Raw genomic sequence first — 16,589 nt, 5'->3', positions numbered from 1 at the left:
ATATGCCGATCAAGCTGATGGGTGGCTCCGCGATCGCACGGCAGAATAAGGAGCGAAGGACATTGGGTTCGATTCGCATATGGCTGGGTCGCGCTTCCCACAGGGCATACATTCTGGCCTTGTGACCGGTCATCAGCTCGGCGACCTCCTCCTGATCTGCACTGGTAACTCGCGATCGGTGATAATGACTCAGGTCTACGATCCGTGCCGAGATTCTTTGCAGCTCCAAGTAAAAGGCAAAGATTGGAGCGCTCAAAATATCATAGACAGACGTCGTCGCGTCAGTGTCGTTGTCCAATGAAGGCAGGTTGAAGGTCTCCATGCCATGATTCGGTAAAGATGTCTTCACCGTCTCGGAGAAGAGTCCTGGGTTTCCGCCTCGTCTTGCAGACGCATGGAAGACATTCAGCCACGTCTCAATGCGTAATGACCATGGTGAATGGTCTCCGCGCGAAGACCAGTCCTGCAGCCTCTTCACAAAGCTCCCTTCCGATTGACATAGTATCGAGCAAGTGTCTTCCGGGGCAACCATCTCGAACAGACATAATAGGAACACAACAAGAAAAATGGTGTTGAAGTCTTGACAAGGGTCTTCTAGGCCTGTTGCAAGACGGGTGCTTGCAATCCGATAGAGCGCCGTTGAATAGGACATGGATAACCCATTTATCTGAGCCTGGTAGAGTGCATGAACGGCCAAGATCGCCCGATGCCACGGACTGCTCCCGACTGGCCAACTTGGTCATATATATCTTGACCTTGCTCCAGTTCATAAGGTCGAATCTGGCGATCAGTGGATGATTGACCTCTTGAATGAAGTACGACAACGACGGCTGAGCTGATACCTGGTTGGCTGCTATCAGGTCAATGGTGGTACATAGTAAATGTCTTGGGAAGTCATGTGCGATTGGGCTGAATGAGATCGCAGGATGAAATCGTTCATGTTCTGGCTGACAGAGGTGCTGTCGCCATCGTGGCTTGATAGGGGAGCATCGGGGGTGGAGGCTGAGGAAGAGCCCTGGGCTGGCTGGCTAGCACAGTCACCAGTAGTTGGATGTGACAGAGCTTGAAATGGGCCGTCAAGGTTCGATGGCTGTCTATGCGGCGCAAGTTCCAACGCATTCCATCCCGTCAGCAATGGACTCTGCAGTCTTGGATTGGATTCCGGAAGAGATTGCGACGTGGCGACCTGTGTGGGTGCGATCACACGCTCGTGAAGCGGAGAACTGGTAGCAATTTTGTTGTATACGCATGTGAGCTGAAGCCTTGTGCAATTTCGGCGGGATGGTCGTCGTTCATCGCATTTGACCTTGAAAGCTGCCAGTTCGTGTCAGTAGATGGGTAGAAGATACTACGCTCTCACCTTCCTTGTCCGGCACGTTAAACAGCCAGTAAGTGCACGACCTTTATAGCGAGAAGCAACTGCCACCGACGCGCTGCTGCCCCCCCTGGGCGATGCAACGCTTGTATCAGTAACGGGCATTGCATCGTGCTGTCCATCCACATCGGACCTGACTAGGAAAGGCCGAGTCGATATCCGGTACTACCTCATCATTCACCATCTCGCGTCGGAAGCATATCAGCCCAGAAGAGAATCATGGCAAGCCGCAAGAGGGATGCGCCACCGCACGATTGTATGTTATGAGTGTGAGATAAAAGTAGAGAAAGAAGTCTAGAATAGAATACTGTAGTTCGTCTACAAAACTATACTTTCAGTGGTTGCAACTGGAAAAAGGCGTGCCCCAGCCGTTGTTGCTCATTGGCTCTCTCATCAGCTTCTTTCAGGACGCAGTTGCCGGACCTTTGCAGCCTTTTGGCGGGTGTATAAGAAGCATGGGATTCCCGGCGAAGACTTCCTCCAAATTTGAACCTTTTGTCTAAAGCCACAAGCCTCATGCTTGCAATAGACATGGCTGAAGCTGCCAGAAAATGAGTTGGGGCTATGGATGGAGACACCCTTCAGCATTCCCGATTGAAACTAGATATCTCTGCAATCAACCGTCATATCTACATGTGCAACAACATTCCCCGAGTCTTCCGCAATCACCCAAATCTGACTGGCACTCTTGAGAGCGAGGAAAGAACAGAATTCCGTCGGCTCTTGAAAGAGGAGCAGCATGGAGAAAGCTGAAGGAACCCAGACGTTGCAGCAAGAATTGCTGTCCGATGCTCAAGATGCAACCAACAAGGAGCACGAGTTGACCTTTTTTCAGGCCATCAAGCTTTATCCCAAGGCTGTTGGCTGGAGCGTGCTAATGTCGACAGCCCTAGTGATGGATGGATACGACACCAAGCTTATTGGGTCCCTGTTCGCTCAGCCGGCATTCCAACAGACTTATCGGAAAGCTTCAATCGAACGGCAAATACCAGATTCCGGCGCCGTGGCAATCAGGCCTTAACAATGGGATCCAACGTAGGGCAGATGATAGGTCTCTTCTGAAGCGGGTATATCAGCGAGAGATTCGGCTTTCGAAAGACCATGATTGGTGCTTTGCTCATGGTGCCTTGTTTGATCTTCATTCAATTCTTTGCTCCTAGCCTTGGAGTCTTGGAGACTGGACAGATTCTCCTCGGTAAGGACCCTAACGCTTATATTGTGAAGTCTCTGACCGCTTGTAGGTATTGCTCTTGGCATCTTCCAGACCATCACATGCGTTTATGCCATAGAGGTGATGCCGACATGTCTGCGAGCATACCTTACGAGTTATGTCAACTTGTGCTGGGTAAGACACCAGTGGCCAAGTTGGACGTAATACTAATAGAGTTTTAGGTGTTTGGTCAGCTCATCGCTACCGGTGTGCTTCGGGGCGTCTTGGACATGCAGGCACCGTGGACATATCGTGTCCCCTTCGCGGTTCAGTGAGATTGCTCCTAGCAGACTTCTCTCTTCTTGGTGACCAAAACAGATGGTTCTGGCCGATTCCGCTAATTGTTGCTGCTATACTCGCATCTGACTCACCTTGGTGGCTTGTAAGGCAGAATCGCCTGGAGGACGCCAAAAAATCTCCTCGCCGACTGACATCGCGGGGCATTGACTTTGACCTGGACAAAAGCGTAGCACTTATAGCGGTTACAACCGAGCATGAACGTGAAGTTGCAAGCGGCACTCACTTCCTTGCATGCTTCAGAGGAACCGATCTTCACAGAACGATAATCGTGATCGGCTGCTACTGTATGCAGGTTTTCAGTGGTTCGACTCTGCGAGCTTATATGACCTAGTTTTTTCAGCAGGCCGGTCTGCCAACGGATCAGGCTTTCAACATGTCAATTGTCGGATATGCACCCGGATCCACCGGGGTTGTCTTCTCTCTAAGTCTTGAAGTACTCTTTGGGAGTAAGGACAGTCTATTGATGCATCCTTCATGCAGTGGCTCTTGATGCCCAGAGTTGGCCGACGAACGTTCTTCATATGGGGCTTGATCGGCGTAGGCACGTTCTTCCTGATCGTTGGAGGACTTGGTGTGCGCCAAGCAAGCGCTCCATCCTCCGGTCTGTCCTGGGCTGTGGGAGGTCTGCTGCTTGTGTCGGTCTTCATCGTCGACATTTCTGTGGCTCCGCTCTCGTATACGCTGGTGTCGGAGATCCCATCCTCTTTGCTTCGAAAGAAATCCGTGGTGATTGCGCGCTTTTGTTACGCGACCGTCAACATTGTAGCCAATGTGTTAACACCATATCAGTTGAACCCCACGGCTTGGGGATGGGGAGCACGCAGCGGATCCTTTTGGGCGGGAAGTTGTGCTCTTTTGCTGATCTTCACGTACTTTTTCGTCCCAGAGCCTAAGGACAGACCGATTGCAGAGCTGGATCTGTTGTTTGAAAAGAAAGTGTCGGCAAGGAACTTCAGCAAGCCCAAGTCCACATATCCGAGGGCACAGCGCACTAAAATGCAGCTTGACATCCTGAGATCGGGTAGCGCGGAGGTTCGAATACTTAGAGCATATCACTTATTTGATGAAGCAAAAAGTCAACGGGCGTCTCGCGGACCAGTCTGCTAACATACCTGCTACTCTACCCCAGGATTCCCAATCTCTGTCAGTAGGAGACGAGGCCCCACCCGCCAACCCAAATCGGCCTACCTTCGAGGGGGAATCCCGGACACATACCGCTAGGCCACCGGGGTGAGTCTAAACGGAGTGCGACAGAGGCCTCTACCATCGGTCCAATTTAGAGAAAGATTCGGGGACTTTAAAAGATGAAGTACTGAGGGTCGGGTGTGGTAGAAAGCTCGAATTCGACTGGGTGAGGACTGCCTGACTTCACTGATAAGGCGGTTTCTCGCAAATAGGCCCTCGTGCCATACACGTTGTCCTCGGTGCTCCGGACTTCAATGATTTTATCAACAGCTCTGTTACTCTGATAGACATAGGACAGGCTTTTCCTTTCAATCGTGTCGAGATCAGTAACGCATGGAAGCACCAGAACAGGTGTCCAGGAGCAAGTGGGCGAAGGAGTCACTAGATGTGAAAAGCGGCATGGAATTTCTAGGAGTCATCTATGCCAAGGCCGGGGCTATCATAGAGCAGCGAGACATGAAAATGACCGATCCTCGCGTTACTTGCATAAGGTACCCGTCCGAAGCCTCCGCGCCCAACCTTTGTATCACAGAATCAATTCACTCTTTACCTTGCCCACCAGACCGCCTACCCACCACTGCTCCTTGACCGTACTCTATAGTCAACTACTCCAACATGTCCGAAGAACGCGCCCCGTCCCCCACACCCTCCGAACGAGCCCGCAAGGACGCCGAAGACCGCAAGCGCGAAGAGGAAGAACAAGCCAAACTCCCCTACCGCTGGACACAAACCCTCGAAGAAGCAGACGTCAACGTCCCCATCCCCGGCAATCTCAAGGCGCGCGACCTCATCGTCGAACTGAAAAAGACACACATCAAAGTCGCCATCAAAGGACAAGAACCCATAATTGATGTCCGCAGCGTTCCCCCCCCCCCCCCCCATAACTCAAACCCATACACTTCTCATGGTGTCTAATTGTTTGTTTTGTAGGGCGACTTCCCACACCCGATCCAAGTCGACGACTCAACGTGGGTCCTATCCACGAAACCCGACAACACCAAAGAGGTCGCGATTAACCTGGCCAAGGCCCGCGGGTCGCACTGGTGGGCACACATAGTGACGTCGGCGCCCAAGATCGACACGACGAAGATCGTGCCCGAGAACTCGAAACTGTCCGAGCTCGACGGCGAGACGCGCGGCATGGTCGAGAAGATGATGTACGACCAGGAGATGAAGAGGCAGGGCAAGCCCACCAGTGACGAGCAGAACAAGCAGGACATACTCAAAAAGTTCATGGCCGAGCACCCGGAGATGGACTTCAGTCAGGCTAAGATGGGCTGAGACTGAATTGAACGCTGGAAGCCAACTTGGTCGGGGCCGCATGAATTGTACGAGTATGATACCAACGACGATCATGAATATCAAAAAAAGTACATTGCATCAAGGGTTGTACATACCTAGGTATTAAGTGGATCGACTCCACATGAAAATCAGCGTCGACCAACATAAAGAACCGTGCATCGTCACCCCAGTTCGTATTGTGTACTCTGTCATGCAGTGAGTTCGTATTCCCTCAAGCCTCACTTTGTCTGATAGACATTAAAATACCCGAAACTGGCATAGTGATTTTCCGGTTCCTTGAATCTCAGCCTCGTCGTTGTTTATTGGCTACTTTCGCGTCTAGGCCTCCTTTTCGCCTGAGCCTGACAGCGTCGCCTCTCTTCGCATCTGAGGTTGCGACCCTTTGTGCACAATAGGCTGCCTCTATCTGCCTCTGTCACATATGATCTCCCATCAGAAATACAGTGGCTCCGATTCTCCCATCATTCACGGGCGGAGCGGGCCGTCTTCACATGCTCATCTCACACTCGACAGACGGCAGTGCATCCAATGAGCGAACCTCAGCTTGCTTCACAGAAGCCTGAGCAAAGAGAGTGTCCCCATCGTTTGACTTTTGGGTACTCTCTGGTATGTCGAACATGTTCTCGTCTTTCGTCTTGGCTAAGTTGCGGTCGTCTTTCATATCTTCGACCCGAATCTCTGATCGATTGGCAAGTTCTGCTGCCTGGGCAGCTTCTGTGAGCAAAGTGTTAGTATATAACGTGGCAAGATGGCGTGTGTTGCACTCTCACTCTGCATGACTTGGACCACGATGTTCTCAACTTCGTCTCTCAGCGTGATCAAGGCAGGGTACTCGAACTCATTATCAGGGTGGATGGCCTCCGTGATGGCGCGAATCATCCCTTGGAATGCCTTCGGGTTGAATGCCGATTGACGCCAGTCTTCCGGTAAATTTAGTTTTCTGAAGGTAAGACTGTTGCGATCGCGACGAGCTAAAGAAGGTCAGCTTTCCCATGGAGCTTTCTGCGCATCAAGGTTACCAGTAGTCTCACACTGATTGACGCTCTGTTGTGCTTCCGCCTGTGTATGTTCTGCAGGTATCTTGGGTTCTCTTGAAAGGCTCAAATTGCCCATGGCCCTCTGCAGCAGGTCTCTTCCTCGTCTCCTCTTCTTTTTGATTTTTCCAGCGCCGCTATCGGGAGACTTATTCTTGACTTTGGCCATCCTCGGGTCACACAGATAGACGTCGGCGGCCGTGACTTCAGGGATGGGGTGTGTCTCTCAAAGTGACAGTAAAGGCGACCTTTCTGAGTTGAACGCAGTGGCTTCAAAGTTGCAGGCAACAAGAGTTCTCGGTGAAAGGATGTGAAGAGCTTGGCAAGAGAGAGAGGTAAAGAGTGAATTCGACATCATCTGGAGGGTCGTGACTTCCGAGGTCTGGTATGAACCTTTAAGGATGGTCAGCAGGGTTCATCTCTTGCTCCTTATCACTGTGTCGTCGTCCATAAGGCGTATACTGTCGGCACGCTAAAGTACAGGGCTTGGTTGAGTAGGTGGTGGTGAAGTTGTTGTACCCTCGTCGAAGGGTTGTATCTTACCTCGCAATCTGCTCCCATTGCAATCCGACCAACTGGCGGCGCAGGCCTTTCTGAGCGTTGTCACTTGGGCCTGATTAATCTTTTGGTTTGTCTCATGAAGACGTCTGAGTAAGTTCTCGGTTTTTCTCACCACGTGCGAGTGTACGTCGTGATCGAAGTGGACGGGTCTGCCCACCGCTCGTTCCCATTTCTCCACTCACGGGTGTCTGGCGACAGTGCATTGTAGATGGACTGACATTGCATTGTCAGCGAAGAAAGCTGTGCAACTGATGTCGGATTCTGTTCCCACGATGGCTGTTTATGGGCCACATTACTCCATTCTGCCCTTTCCATAACGCGTGGGTGATTCCCTGCCAGATCGGCAGTCATGCATTTCATATAATTCCGTCCACGATGTTAGCGATAATGATGAGAAAAGCAGTCCTACGTAGAGGCCAGCCCGTCTACATGAGTGTGAATACACGTGAACCAGATATTTGGCAGAAGTTCTGGTCGTGATCTTGCTCTGATCCATTGCTCAGTGCTGTGTGGCGGAAGATCTGGTAGTCGACGCGGTCGCAACTACTTCCGGGCAGCAGAGTGATCGCGAATGTACGAGTGGCTGAGCAGGATACGAATGCCAGAAGGAAAACCCTCAAGCCAAACCCACGTGTTTGCAATGGCTTGCTACTGTCACATCTCTCGGGTCGATGGCGTTGAGGCATTTCTGATATCCCCCACGCTTTGCAGCAAGGGCCAGACAGTTCACACGTCCAAGAAGATGTTGTGTATGGACGGGACTTGCAAGACTGCGTGCTTCAAGATACGAGAATCGAGAGTCTAGATCTTTCTTTCTTGCGAGGAACTGTCTCAAGGACCAAAATTGTTTCGTGATTTGACCTCGTTTCAGCCTCAGCTTTTTGAGCCGTGGGGGGCAAAGATGGATTGGTAATTCAGTAATCGCTTTGAAACAACAGCAGACTCAGATCTACGCTTATGTTGAGGACATGCGTTTGGTGTTGCGTGCAGGGACTTGCATGAACACAAAGGCTGGAGGAAGAGTCTACTTGCTCAGGGATCTTTTCTGGGCCGAGGAATTCTGGTTGGGCATCAAATGCTTTCTCTAAGCCCCATGGCTGGGTGCATGGTATCTTTGGGCCCACATGGGTTAAGTGAGAGTAACGAGACGCACAGTACTACGTACATAACCTGCAGAATATTGCGAGGTGTTAGATCTAGAGAAGCTTCAGGCTGCGGCTTTCAGATTCATTGGCAGTCTTTTCAGACCTGATATCTACAAGATCTGCTAGTATGCTAGGCTTCAACGTTGATCCCCTTGGATAGCGGTGTGCCCAGCCCTCCGTTCTTCGCATATTGCCGGTATCGACGCTCGTAGAAGTTTGCCACCTCTTGCGCCGCAAGTGTCTTTCAGGTAGCAATGCATGCGCTGGCTATGATCACACTGAAATTTCAGGCTTCAGAGCCCTAGGTTCCTGCAGATTGGGCAGCTTGTAGTTGAAGCCGCATTCTGTTGCAGTGTCTTTCGCCCTGAGTTGCCTTTGTCTGGAGTCTCATGGGCTCAGCATACGTGGTTTGCAACGGGACACCGGTTCTCCTGCTCTGCGACGTGTAGCTGTTGCGGAAGTATCCTTGTCTTCCAACTTTGCACGCTGCCTCAGTTACCACATCTTTACCTGCCTCATTCGAGTCTGCTTCCGGTCCAAGCGCAAGGTAATGGAGAGAACTGACCCGCAAGCGAATCGAGATCTCTCCGCGAGATGCGAATTGCTGTCGGTAGTGGGCCACAGTCACGCTATTTCGATTTTGGTTGCAACAGGGCCTGCACAAGAAGGACGCAGAATCCCAACGGAGGATGAAAGCATAAACAGCCTGTCTGAGGTACCGTTTTCCGGCTTCCTTGCGTAGTAGGCCATTCGACATCAGCAGACCGCCTGATCCCAGCATATTAGGCGTCCTGAGGATGATTTCCCTGCTATTCATGGCAAAAATGAAGCCACTGCGTCGATGCAGGTCACAATGGCCCACCCCGGCTCTGTCGCGTGGCTGGAGACAGCATCGCAGAGCCTGTGTCTTACCAACGTCGTCATTTCCAAAGTAGCTTTCTTTTGCTCATAGGTCTTGAAGGTATCTGCGCGGTCCTAGGTTCAGTCATGCCAGCTGAGTAGACACTTTGACGCTGGACAAGACATTGGGCTTCGACCTTCTTCGAAGACTTTTTTCTTCTTCTGCATTTGTGTTCCTTGCTCGAGCACCACTGTAATCTGTAGAGCATTCCCACCTTTCTCCTGGCTTACTCCTGACAGGCTTCAGAAGCTCAACAGGAGGCATCTCAACAGAGAATCTTGTACTGCAGAGCCGCTCAAGATCCTGTAGCATTCTCAGACCCTTCATTGACGTTTTGTGAATGTATCTTATGTTAGTGCTTGGCCAAAAGATCCAGAGTCGAAGACTTCCAAGTTCAATCTCTCAGCAGAAGGGTCTTAGGAAGGGGTCTCGAGCGTCCGTAGGTGCGGGTGGTCAGCAACGCTTTCAATCACAGTCGAAAGCCTCGCATACACGCTAACTTGGGTGATGAACTGAGGACTGGAAGGAGCCGTGCTCGACCTCGATTAGATTTCGAACCGGCATCTTCTGCTAGTTCGCCAGGGGAGCTTTCTGATTGAAATGTTTGGAGGCGGATTGACAGTATCGCTTAGAGAGGAGTCGGGTTAACAAAGAGTGGCTGCCTGTTGAGGCACTGGAAGTCCGGCGGTAGCAATCTCTCCAACGGCCTCTCCTAGAAAGAAGCCGCTCACTGGTGACAGACTGCCTCGCGATCTGCCCTAGGAAGGCAATGCCAGGAATTTTACGCCAATGGCAAGGAGGACCAGTCCTGGATATACTTGACTGCAGCAGGGGACCAAGCCTGATTCCACAGCTTTTGCCCGGGTCCGCAGGCAGCCAGAGGGTTCTTCTGTCGCCTTGCTAGATGCGGTGTGAGAAGTGGCTGCATGTCGACTAGGCGGAAATGCCTTGCAATTGGCATGCAGGAGGGAGGAATAGAGAACTGTCCAATGACCATCCTGATCTGTTTCGAAGATGTGCGGATCATTAGCTCTTCCTGGTCAAGTACATCCTGCCGATTCTAGCTCGGTGCAAGAAGACAACGAGCATTTTTCTGCTCACAAAAGTGGTTTGCATACGGGCCAACGAGGGGAGGAAGTTCGTTCAGGCCGGATGAGGGGGCAAACGATGTAGTGCGTCCCAGTAGCCACTCTTCCGCCATGAAGTCTCTCGGGCGTCAATCCGCATGCTTTCCACAGGAGGCTGCGCTTTCTGGTCCAGCTCGCTTCAAATTGAACTGCCAGTATCAAAATGATTGGTAAAGTTCAACAAGGCTTCTATTGGAAACCGAGTTCCCGAAGTCTGGCTCTCCTTTCGAGGATCACGTTCTCCGTCTGCCTATATAGAGCATCGAGCTGTTCCATAGATAATGAGTCCATCAAGATTCTTGCAACTTGTGTGCCTGCACTAACAAGCTGTAGCATATACCGGTCATCCTTGGGCGTCCTGGACTGCTGGTCTCTGTTGTTCTGCCTGACTGCAATAGAATTTTCCAATGTCGTGACAAACTGTTTGATTTGATTATCGTAGAGCACACGGGCTGGGATCCTTCTCTTGGTAGCAAGCCTCTTGAGCAAATAAGCCCATTCTGTCCACTCTCTGTCGGCAGGTGTCCGGACTCGAGGCTTGTCACGTTCGAGGGGGATAGGAAACTGGTACTTTGCCACAAAATGGAAAGCACACCGAGACAGGATGTCGTCGACGCGTAGCGTGATTTCGTCCTGTTCCTCGATGTTCAAGTGTACAGGAAGCGTAGGAAGAGCTTGAGAGCGTGCGTGTTCTTGCTGCGGTACAGGAAGTGGCAGAAGCTGTGACGGTCCATCAAACTCGTCCTGATTGAAGGGTCGTCTGCGGGTATGATATCTGGCCGCCCTTCCCATCTCGGCACCGCGGCGATTGTGTGTCTCCAGGTCGAACTCGGCGTAACCTTGACTGGTCGGCGATCCTGTCTGGAAACTGTAGCTATCCTGACTCTGTCGTCGGAGAGCAATCTCGTCAGGATTGGACCTTGGTGGCAAGACGGGCGGCTGATATGAGCCTGGGTCAGAGGTGAAAGCAGAACTTTGCGATCCCAGAGACAGAGGCCGGAACTGATCGCCAACGGCCGTAGGTACAGTGGCACGAATCGGTCCGTGTATCTCAGGGGGCAGCCTCTGCCGCAGTCTTTCAGTTCGACCGGGAGAGATGCGCCCGCCAGTATCTCCCGCAAAAGGGTCGTACGCGGACGATGACCATGGTGTGAACCTGCTGTGGACTTGTATCAGTTTCTTGTGACGGCATTGGAAGGCCATGGCAGCACTTACTTATGAAAAGAGAACGATGAGGGGCTGTCGGCTGGTGGCCTCGACGATGCGGTATTCCCTGGATTGGACAAAAGGAAATCCTCGTGCTCAGACATGCCCACGTTGCCGTCGGTCAGATCAAGGGCGAATTGTATTCCGGGGGCGACTGCCGAGGAGTAGGAAGAATGTAGATTGTTGATCGGAGATGTCAAAGCCAACATGATCAAATCGGTCAAACTGACATGCAATGGGGACGAGGAGAGTACAAAATAAAACCGGCGAGGTAAAGGATGTACGTCTCCGTCTCTGATAGGCGAGTTTGATCAATCAATCGGCCAAGGGGGCTTCGCACAGGGCATCCATTAGCATTGGGCATTAGTATTGTTGATGCCAGACTTCCTGTATGAAATAAAAGATGGACTGAAGTCCAATAAAGATATGGCATTCATCATAGGGCACGTGGAGGGGATAGGTTCGTGTGGCTTTGAGCCCTCGTAGACCCATTCGAAAGGCTATTCTCGAAGTTGTGATGCCCACCCTTCCGCAACCCCGGACAGTCTAGTTTCTCACACCAGGCCCACCCTCGCAGGGGCTGAAACAAAGTGCCTGAAGCTTCGCGGCGGATTGTTGCCGACACCATGGATGAGGCGTCGAGGGTCTCTTTTAGGCACTCTGTAAGTGTCCGTCTAGTCTCTGGCAATGGGCGCCACATGCTCGCGTCCAGGAACGAAGCATCGGAAATTGACAGATGCTGGCGTTAAGCCTCGTCTTCTGGAAGCTCGATTAATTTCCTTCTGGACGGTTCTGATAGCGGAAGCATGCGCGCATCACGGTGTAGTCGGCACGTCATGCACCGGGAATGCCCAATGCCTGCCCATCGATGAAGATGATTGATGCCCGAACAGCATTGAGTGGACAGAAGTGCCCCTAGCTTGCGACTGAGTACAGCACTTCAAGATCACGAGTTTCGATGCTCGACCGTCGAGCTTGTAGAAACCCATTAGCCTCACAAGACGACCAGGTATAGCAGGCATTATTCGCAGGTGCATGAACAGTCTCATGAAGGGACAACTTCGTTGGCTATGGAAGTTTGGACAGGGTGTGCAGCCGTTGTGAAGAATGCAGCGGCGATCATGGTCCAGGGTGGAGAACCACCAGTCACGATCACGCGAGCCGCGGCTAGCAAGCATCACGGCAGCCAACTCCAATGGGCCTCGCCGAGAATGATAGTGTCTCAAGGCCTGCAAACCCATCTCAGAGACAAAAGACAATTTCTAAGCGAACAGAGAATTGGAAGAACCCCCTCAGAGTTCGACCATTCGTTTCCCTCTTTCCAGCAGCCACAAATGGCGGCGTCGGCGAGTCGGGATAGAAAAGGAAACTGCGGCCGGTGAAGCCATGTCCCGCTAGAAAAAGATGGTCAAAGCCGGCTGAAAGGTTGAGAGTGCAAAATGAGGTTGAAGTAGTGTGATACAGAGTACTTCAAGGGAAAAGCCCATTCAGTGAAGCGTCACCGCTGCCCAATGTTCGCCCGTTCGCCGATCATGGACATGATCTACACCGGCCTTGGTGAGGCGACAGCGGGACCTTCTCGAAGGCTAATAGCTTGTTCGAATGTCTGAACAAAGACGGAGCTGAGCCCGAAAGAGGTAGCCTGGCATGTCTGAGTACATGGAAGGGCCTGCTATTGTAGCAGACGGGGAGGCGGAATGGCAAAGGTTCTTAGAGCTGGTCCTTGAAGACCTGGTCAACGGCCGCGAGGGAGTGACTTGAATAAGCCCGAATCCATTTCGAAGGAGAAGTGTGTGATTTTGCCTGGAAGCCAAGACCAGTACCCTTTAGTCGCAAGAAACAAGGCACGGCCCAGGACTCGTAGGGCTTCATGGGCTCCATACTTGGCTAGTGATAGTTTGCCAGGACCATGGATCCATGGTACCGCAGGAGCGGAAAGGTCGTCGTAAGATGGGTCCAGGGCAGATGACGAACGCTGATTTGGAGGAGCCCAGATCGATTTGCCGTACAGAGTTAGTCGCAAGAGGCGAGAGTTGACGGGATGGAGACCAGGAAGATCACGTCGAACGGCTTCGTGACAAGGGGGTCTTTGTTTTGGTGAAGAAAACAGTGGAGGGTCAGAAATGGAAGATTGAGAACAAAGGGGGAATCCCGCTGTTTAGACTAAGCGCCGCTAAATGCGCAGACAGCCAATGATAAAGCAGCCAAGACCAGACTACGTCATTTTCTAAAGCGCTAACCCTTAACTTGAGACGACCATCTCTCCTGCTATCTTTTTCACCTTCCTTCCACCACCACTCATTCAACACCATCAGCCACTGAGCCACATAATCACTACTGTCGCCATGGTATGACGGCTTCCATGGATTTCGGGAAGGCTTCTCTTGCTGTTGGGGACTCGTCGAGGCTGTCCACACGGAATTATGGCCGTCTCCATAGCTCCTCCACGCACCTCCTTCATGTTTCGTCTGAGTGGTGTCCGTCTTGAAAGCAACATCTGATGCATTTCGCCTACTGCCTTGCTCAGGAACTTCGAGGAGGACCCGAGGACATCGTTTCAACATTCGTCATCTGAGATACAAGTCATAGCTAAGTGTGCCACCATGGTTTGCAAGGCAAGGCTCCCCATCACTTGACCTTGCCGCTATACTTAAAAATAGCCGTCGATCTAGGTCCAAATGCCTAAAGCAGAAGAGTTGCGCCGTGAGGGTCGTCGCTGCGCACCTTCGCTTGCTTCTAGAAGGCAGGTACTATCGCTTCCATCCCGAGCTGGCGTCCTAACGGTGTCAAGGGGCAAACACGACACCAATGGGGTAGCACGAGTTGGCTTGTTCTTGAGCAGGATAGTTGACCTCATTCGACAGGCACCTGATCAGTCTGATGTGGCGATAATCTCCGAGAAGTTGCCATATCTTCACGTCTGCTCTCGACACACGTCTGCTCGTTCCTGACGTCGTTGCAAGCGTCGCGCATAGTCCTGATTGACGTTGCATCTGTTAGCACACATGCTCACAAATCCGCTACCGAGTAACGAGAACTCCTTGCGAAACGCTAGAAGTCGGCAGAGAACACATCACTCACTTGGCAACTTGTCTTGATGCCCACTTCTAGCCCTATTCGTGGGCGATAGCCGAGAATCCTGCTGGCTTTGTTCCCCGTCGCATAACGCATGGCCGCCGCATCCATCACGCTACCGCGGGACAGGGTCAATGGCCGGCCGGAAATTCGCGTGAAAAGTTCCGCGACCAGACCCAGGGCCCACCCCAGTCCTTCTGGAATTCGAATTTCCAACCAAGGCGGGTAGTGTCCAAACTCTTTCCATACTGCAAGGCTAAATTCTCGGAACGAGATGGGCTCGTTGTTTTGAATGAAGAACGTCTCTCCTGCCGCGCTTCCGGCCCCGAGGCGAGCACTTTCGACAACATCCTTCTCGTCGGCGTCGACTGGGTTCCGCTTTGCCCGGATACTCAACAGGTTTTCCAGGGCGAGCACATGAGCATCAGCTACGTTTCCAACATACGTCGTATCCCAGAGATTACAGCCATCTCCAATGATGAACCGAGATTCCCCTTTCGCGATACAGGCGTGAATGGAAGGTATCAGCTGATTGTCTCCTTCTCCGAAGATAACAGATGGCCTCAAGACGCAGGTGAGCATCGGACGTTGGGGGCGAGGGTGAAGACTCTTCTCGGTGGGGTCGTCACCTGCGGACTCCTGGGCCTGCTCACGATTGGTGTTTGCTGCAATCACAATCCTTTCTGCTTCGACCTTGCTCTCGCCATAGATGGAGCTCTTGTCGGCCACAGGCCACCTCTCGTCAATATTCGGATATGACATGCTCATGTCATCTACTACAGCGCAGCAACTACTCGTATAAACCAGGGCTCTGCAACCGGTCTGTTTCGCTGCTCCTACCACATGTTGCGTGCCGGTGACATTGGTCTTCCTTACCAGTGCTTCGATACGACGTGAGTATCTGGCAAGGCAAGGTGAGTTTGCGATCTTGAATGCAACCGAAGAGGGTAGCATGGTGCAGAGACGGAGGGGGCTTTCGTGCAGAACCAATAATACAGCTACCCCGAAGATGTGACTCTCGAAGGTGATAGTTTCATCAGGAGAGATCAATCGTGATTGTCTTCAAGCGCGGCGGTTACGGACGTGCTCGGACAAGTTGAGAAAACAGAACGAAAGGGACCTACCTTTCGCTCAAAGGCGGAACCATGCCTGCCGAATGCACAACAGCATCAGGCTTTATCCGCTCGAGTGCCTCCATCACATCCATCTGGTTTGTGATGTCTGCCTGGACGTGCTCATATGAGCATCCTCTGAGCAGCCCATAGTCGTCATCTTGGTATTCCGGCAAACCTCTGGGATCTTCGGCTGCATCTAGAATGCATACCACCCACTCTGGGTGCTGCTCCTGCAATGCTCGAACAATAGCCGACCCCACGAAACCCAGACCACCAGTCACCAGGACCTTGATTCTTTGTGAAACTCCTTCCGACGTTGTCGAGCTTATATTCGAGCCCGGCTGCAGAGCTTCAATTTCGAGTTTCGCCATAGACGTCCAGGGCGCCGGAGCTGCTGTAACTGCAACGTCCTTTAACCTCCAGTCGACGAACACAAATTTCAATCTTTTCTGCGGTGTTTCATTCGCCTTTTCATGACAGCGGCCGATATCCCACGTCGTGAGTCATGACGAGGCTGGATAGTACATTACCTCACGACCCGAGGCTTGCAGGCGAGACGACCGACGTTAGGGGAGAATGGGATCTGAAGGTGGTGTGATCCGCGATGTCGAAATCCCGTCCCTTTGGGTTTCACTCTTTCGACATGGTGCGTTGCATGTCAGGCCATGGGCCTTTACTCTTCCGAGACAAAATCCTGTCGATCGATGCCGAGCTTCAGGAAGTCAGGTACGAGAAGCGGAGATGTTTCTCCATCAAGAAAAACAGCTCACGCACAGTTACGAGTATCGCAGTTATGACTCGACAAGCGCCAAATGACTGGGCCTTGATCAGCCTTGTCACCGTCATTGATTTCATCACTACCTGACCTACGGTAGGTACCACACACCACACAATATTCGCAGATGGGCAGCTCTATCGTACTCGTAGTAAGGCAACACAACCTGCTTCGTATCCTACCCGGTCGACGCAATGGCAACAGCTCATCTCGGTCTCGAACTTGGCCACGTTTCGGAAGATGCGAACGAGGTTCGTATTGCGATACTAGTACGCCTG

The 16,589-nt window shown here is 52.0% G+C and overlaps 7 protein-coding genes across 7 annotated transcripts; 4 read left to right on the top strand and 3 right to left on the bottom strand.

Annotated features, from left to right (window-relative positions):
* Positions 1-2,114: 2,114 nt before the first annotated feature.
* Positions 2,115-2,396, top strand: PV05_09697 (uncharacterized protein; the record flags this gene model as incomplete). The annotated part of the gene is made up of 1 exon (XM_013456050.1): positions 2,115-2,396. The coding sequence occupies one exon, from the start codon at positions 2,115-2,117 to the stop codon at positions 2,394-2,396; it is 282 nt and encodes a 93-aa protein (XP_013311504.1).
* Positions 2,397-2,476: 80 nt separating this feature from the next.
* PV05_09696 (uncharacterized protein) lies at positions 2,477-2,860 on the top strand (the record flags this gene model as incomplete). The annotated part of the gene is made up of 3 exons (XM_013456049.1): positions 2,477-2,570; positions 2,617-2,720; positions 2,768-2,860. The coding sequence occupies 3 exons, from the start codon at positions 2,477-2,479 to the stop codon at positions 2,858-2,860; spliced, it is 291 nt and encodes a 96-aa protein (XP_013311503.1).
* A 499-nt stretch (positions 2,861-3,359) lies between these two features.
* Positions 3,360-3,992, top strand: PV05_09695 (uncharacterized protein; the record flags this gene model as incomplete). Its single annotated transcript, XM_013456048.1, has 1 exon — positions 3,360-3,992. The coding sequence occupies one exon, from the start codon at positions 3,360-3,362 to the stop codon at positions 3,990-3,992; it is 633 nt and encodes a 210-aa protein (XP_013311502.1).
* A 579-nt stretch (positions 3,993-4,571) lies between these two features.
* On the top strand, positions 4,572-5,536 carry PV05_09694 (uncharacterized protein). Its single transcript, XM_013456047.1, has 2 exons — positions 4,572-4,922; positions 5,001-5,536. Exons 1-2 carry the CDS (start codon positions 4,686-4,688, stop codon positions 5,349-5,351), a joined length of 588 nt encoding a protein of 195 aa, XP_013311501.1. The 5' UTR covers positions 4,572-4,685; the 3' UTR covers positions 5,352-5,536.
* A 323-nt stretch (positions 5,537-5,859) lies between these two features.
* Positions 5,860-6,575, bottom strand: PV05_09693 (uncharacterized protein; the record flags this gene model as incomplete). Its single annotated transcript, XM_013456046.1, has 3 exons — positions 5,860-6,086; positions 6,143-6,343; positions 6,404-6,575. 3 exons carry the CDS (start codon positions 6,573-6,575, stop codon positions 5,860-5,862), a joined length of 600 nt encoding a protein of 199 aa, XP_013311500.1.
* A 3,657-nt stretch (positions 6,576-10,232) lies between these two features.
* Positions 10,233-11,555, bottom strand: PV05_09692 (uncharacterized protein; the record flags this gene model as incomplete). Its single annotated transcript, XM_013456045.1, has 2 exons — positions 10,233-11,299; positions 11,356-11,555. The coding sequence occupies 2 exons, from the start codon at positions 11,553-11,555 to the stop codon at positions 10,330-10,332; spliced, it is 1,170 nt and encodes a 389-aa protein (XP_013311499.1). The 3' UTR covers positions 10,233-10,329.
* A 2,449-nt stretch (positions 11,556-14,004) lies between these two features.
* On the bottom strand, positions 14,005-15,950 carry PV05_09691 (uncharacterized protein). The gene is made up of 3 exons (XM_013456044.1): positions 15,546-15,950; positions 14,428-15,322; positions 14,005-14,323 (listed from the first exon to the last, which is right to left on the bottom strand). The coding sequence occupies exons 1-3, from the start codon at positions 15,905-15,907 to the stop codon at positions 14,261-14,263; spliced, it is 1,320 nt and encodes a 439-aa protein (XP_013311498.1). The 5' UTR covers positions 15,908-15,950; the 3' UTR covers positions 14,005-14,260.
* Positions 15,951-16,589: the final 639 nt, after the last annotated feature.

Source organism: Exophiala xenobiotica (genome assembly GCF_000835505.1).
Source record: "Exophiala xenobiotica strain CBS 118157 unplaced genomic scaffold supercont1.6, whole genome shotgun sequence".
Lineage (NCBI taxonomy): Eukaryota > Fungi > Ascomycota > Eurotiomycetes > Chaetothyriales > Herpotrichiellaceae > Exophiala > Exophiala xenobiotica.
This window is presented reverse-complemented; position numbering and strand designations above follow the sequence as displayed.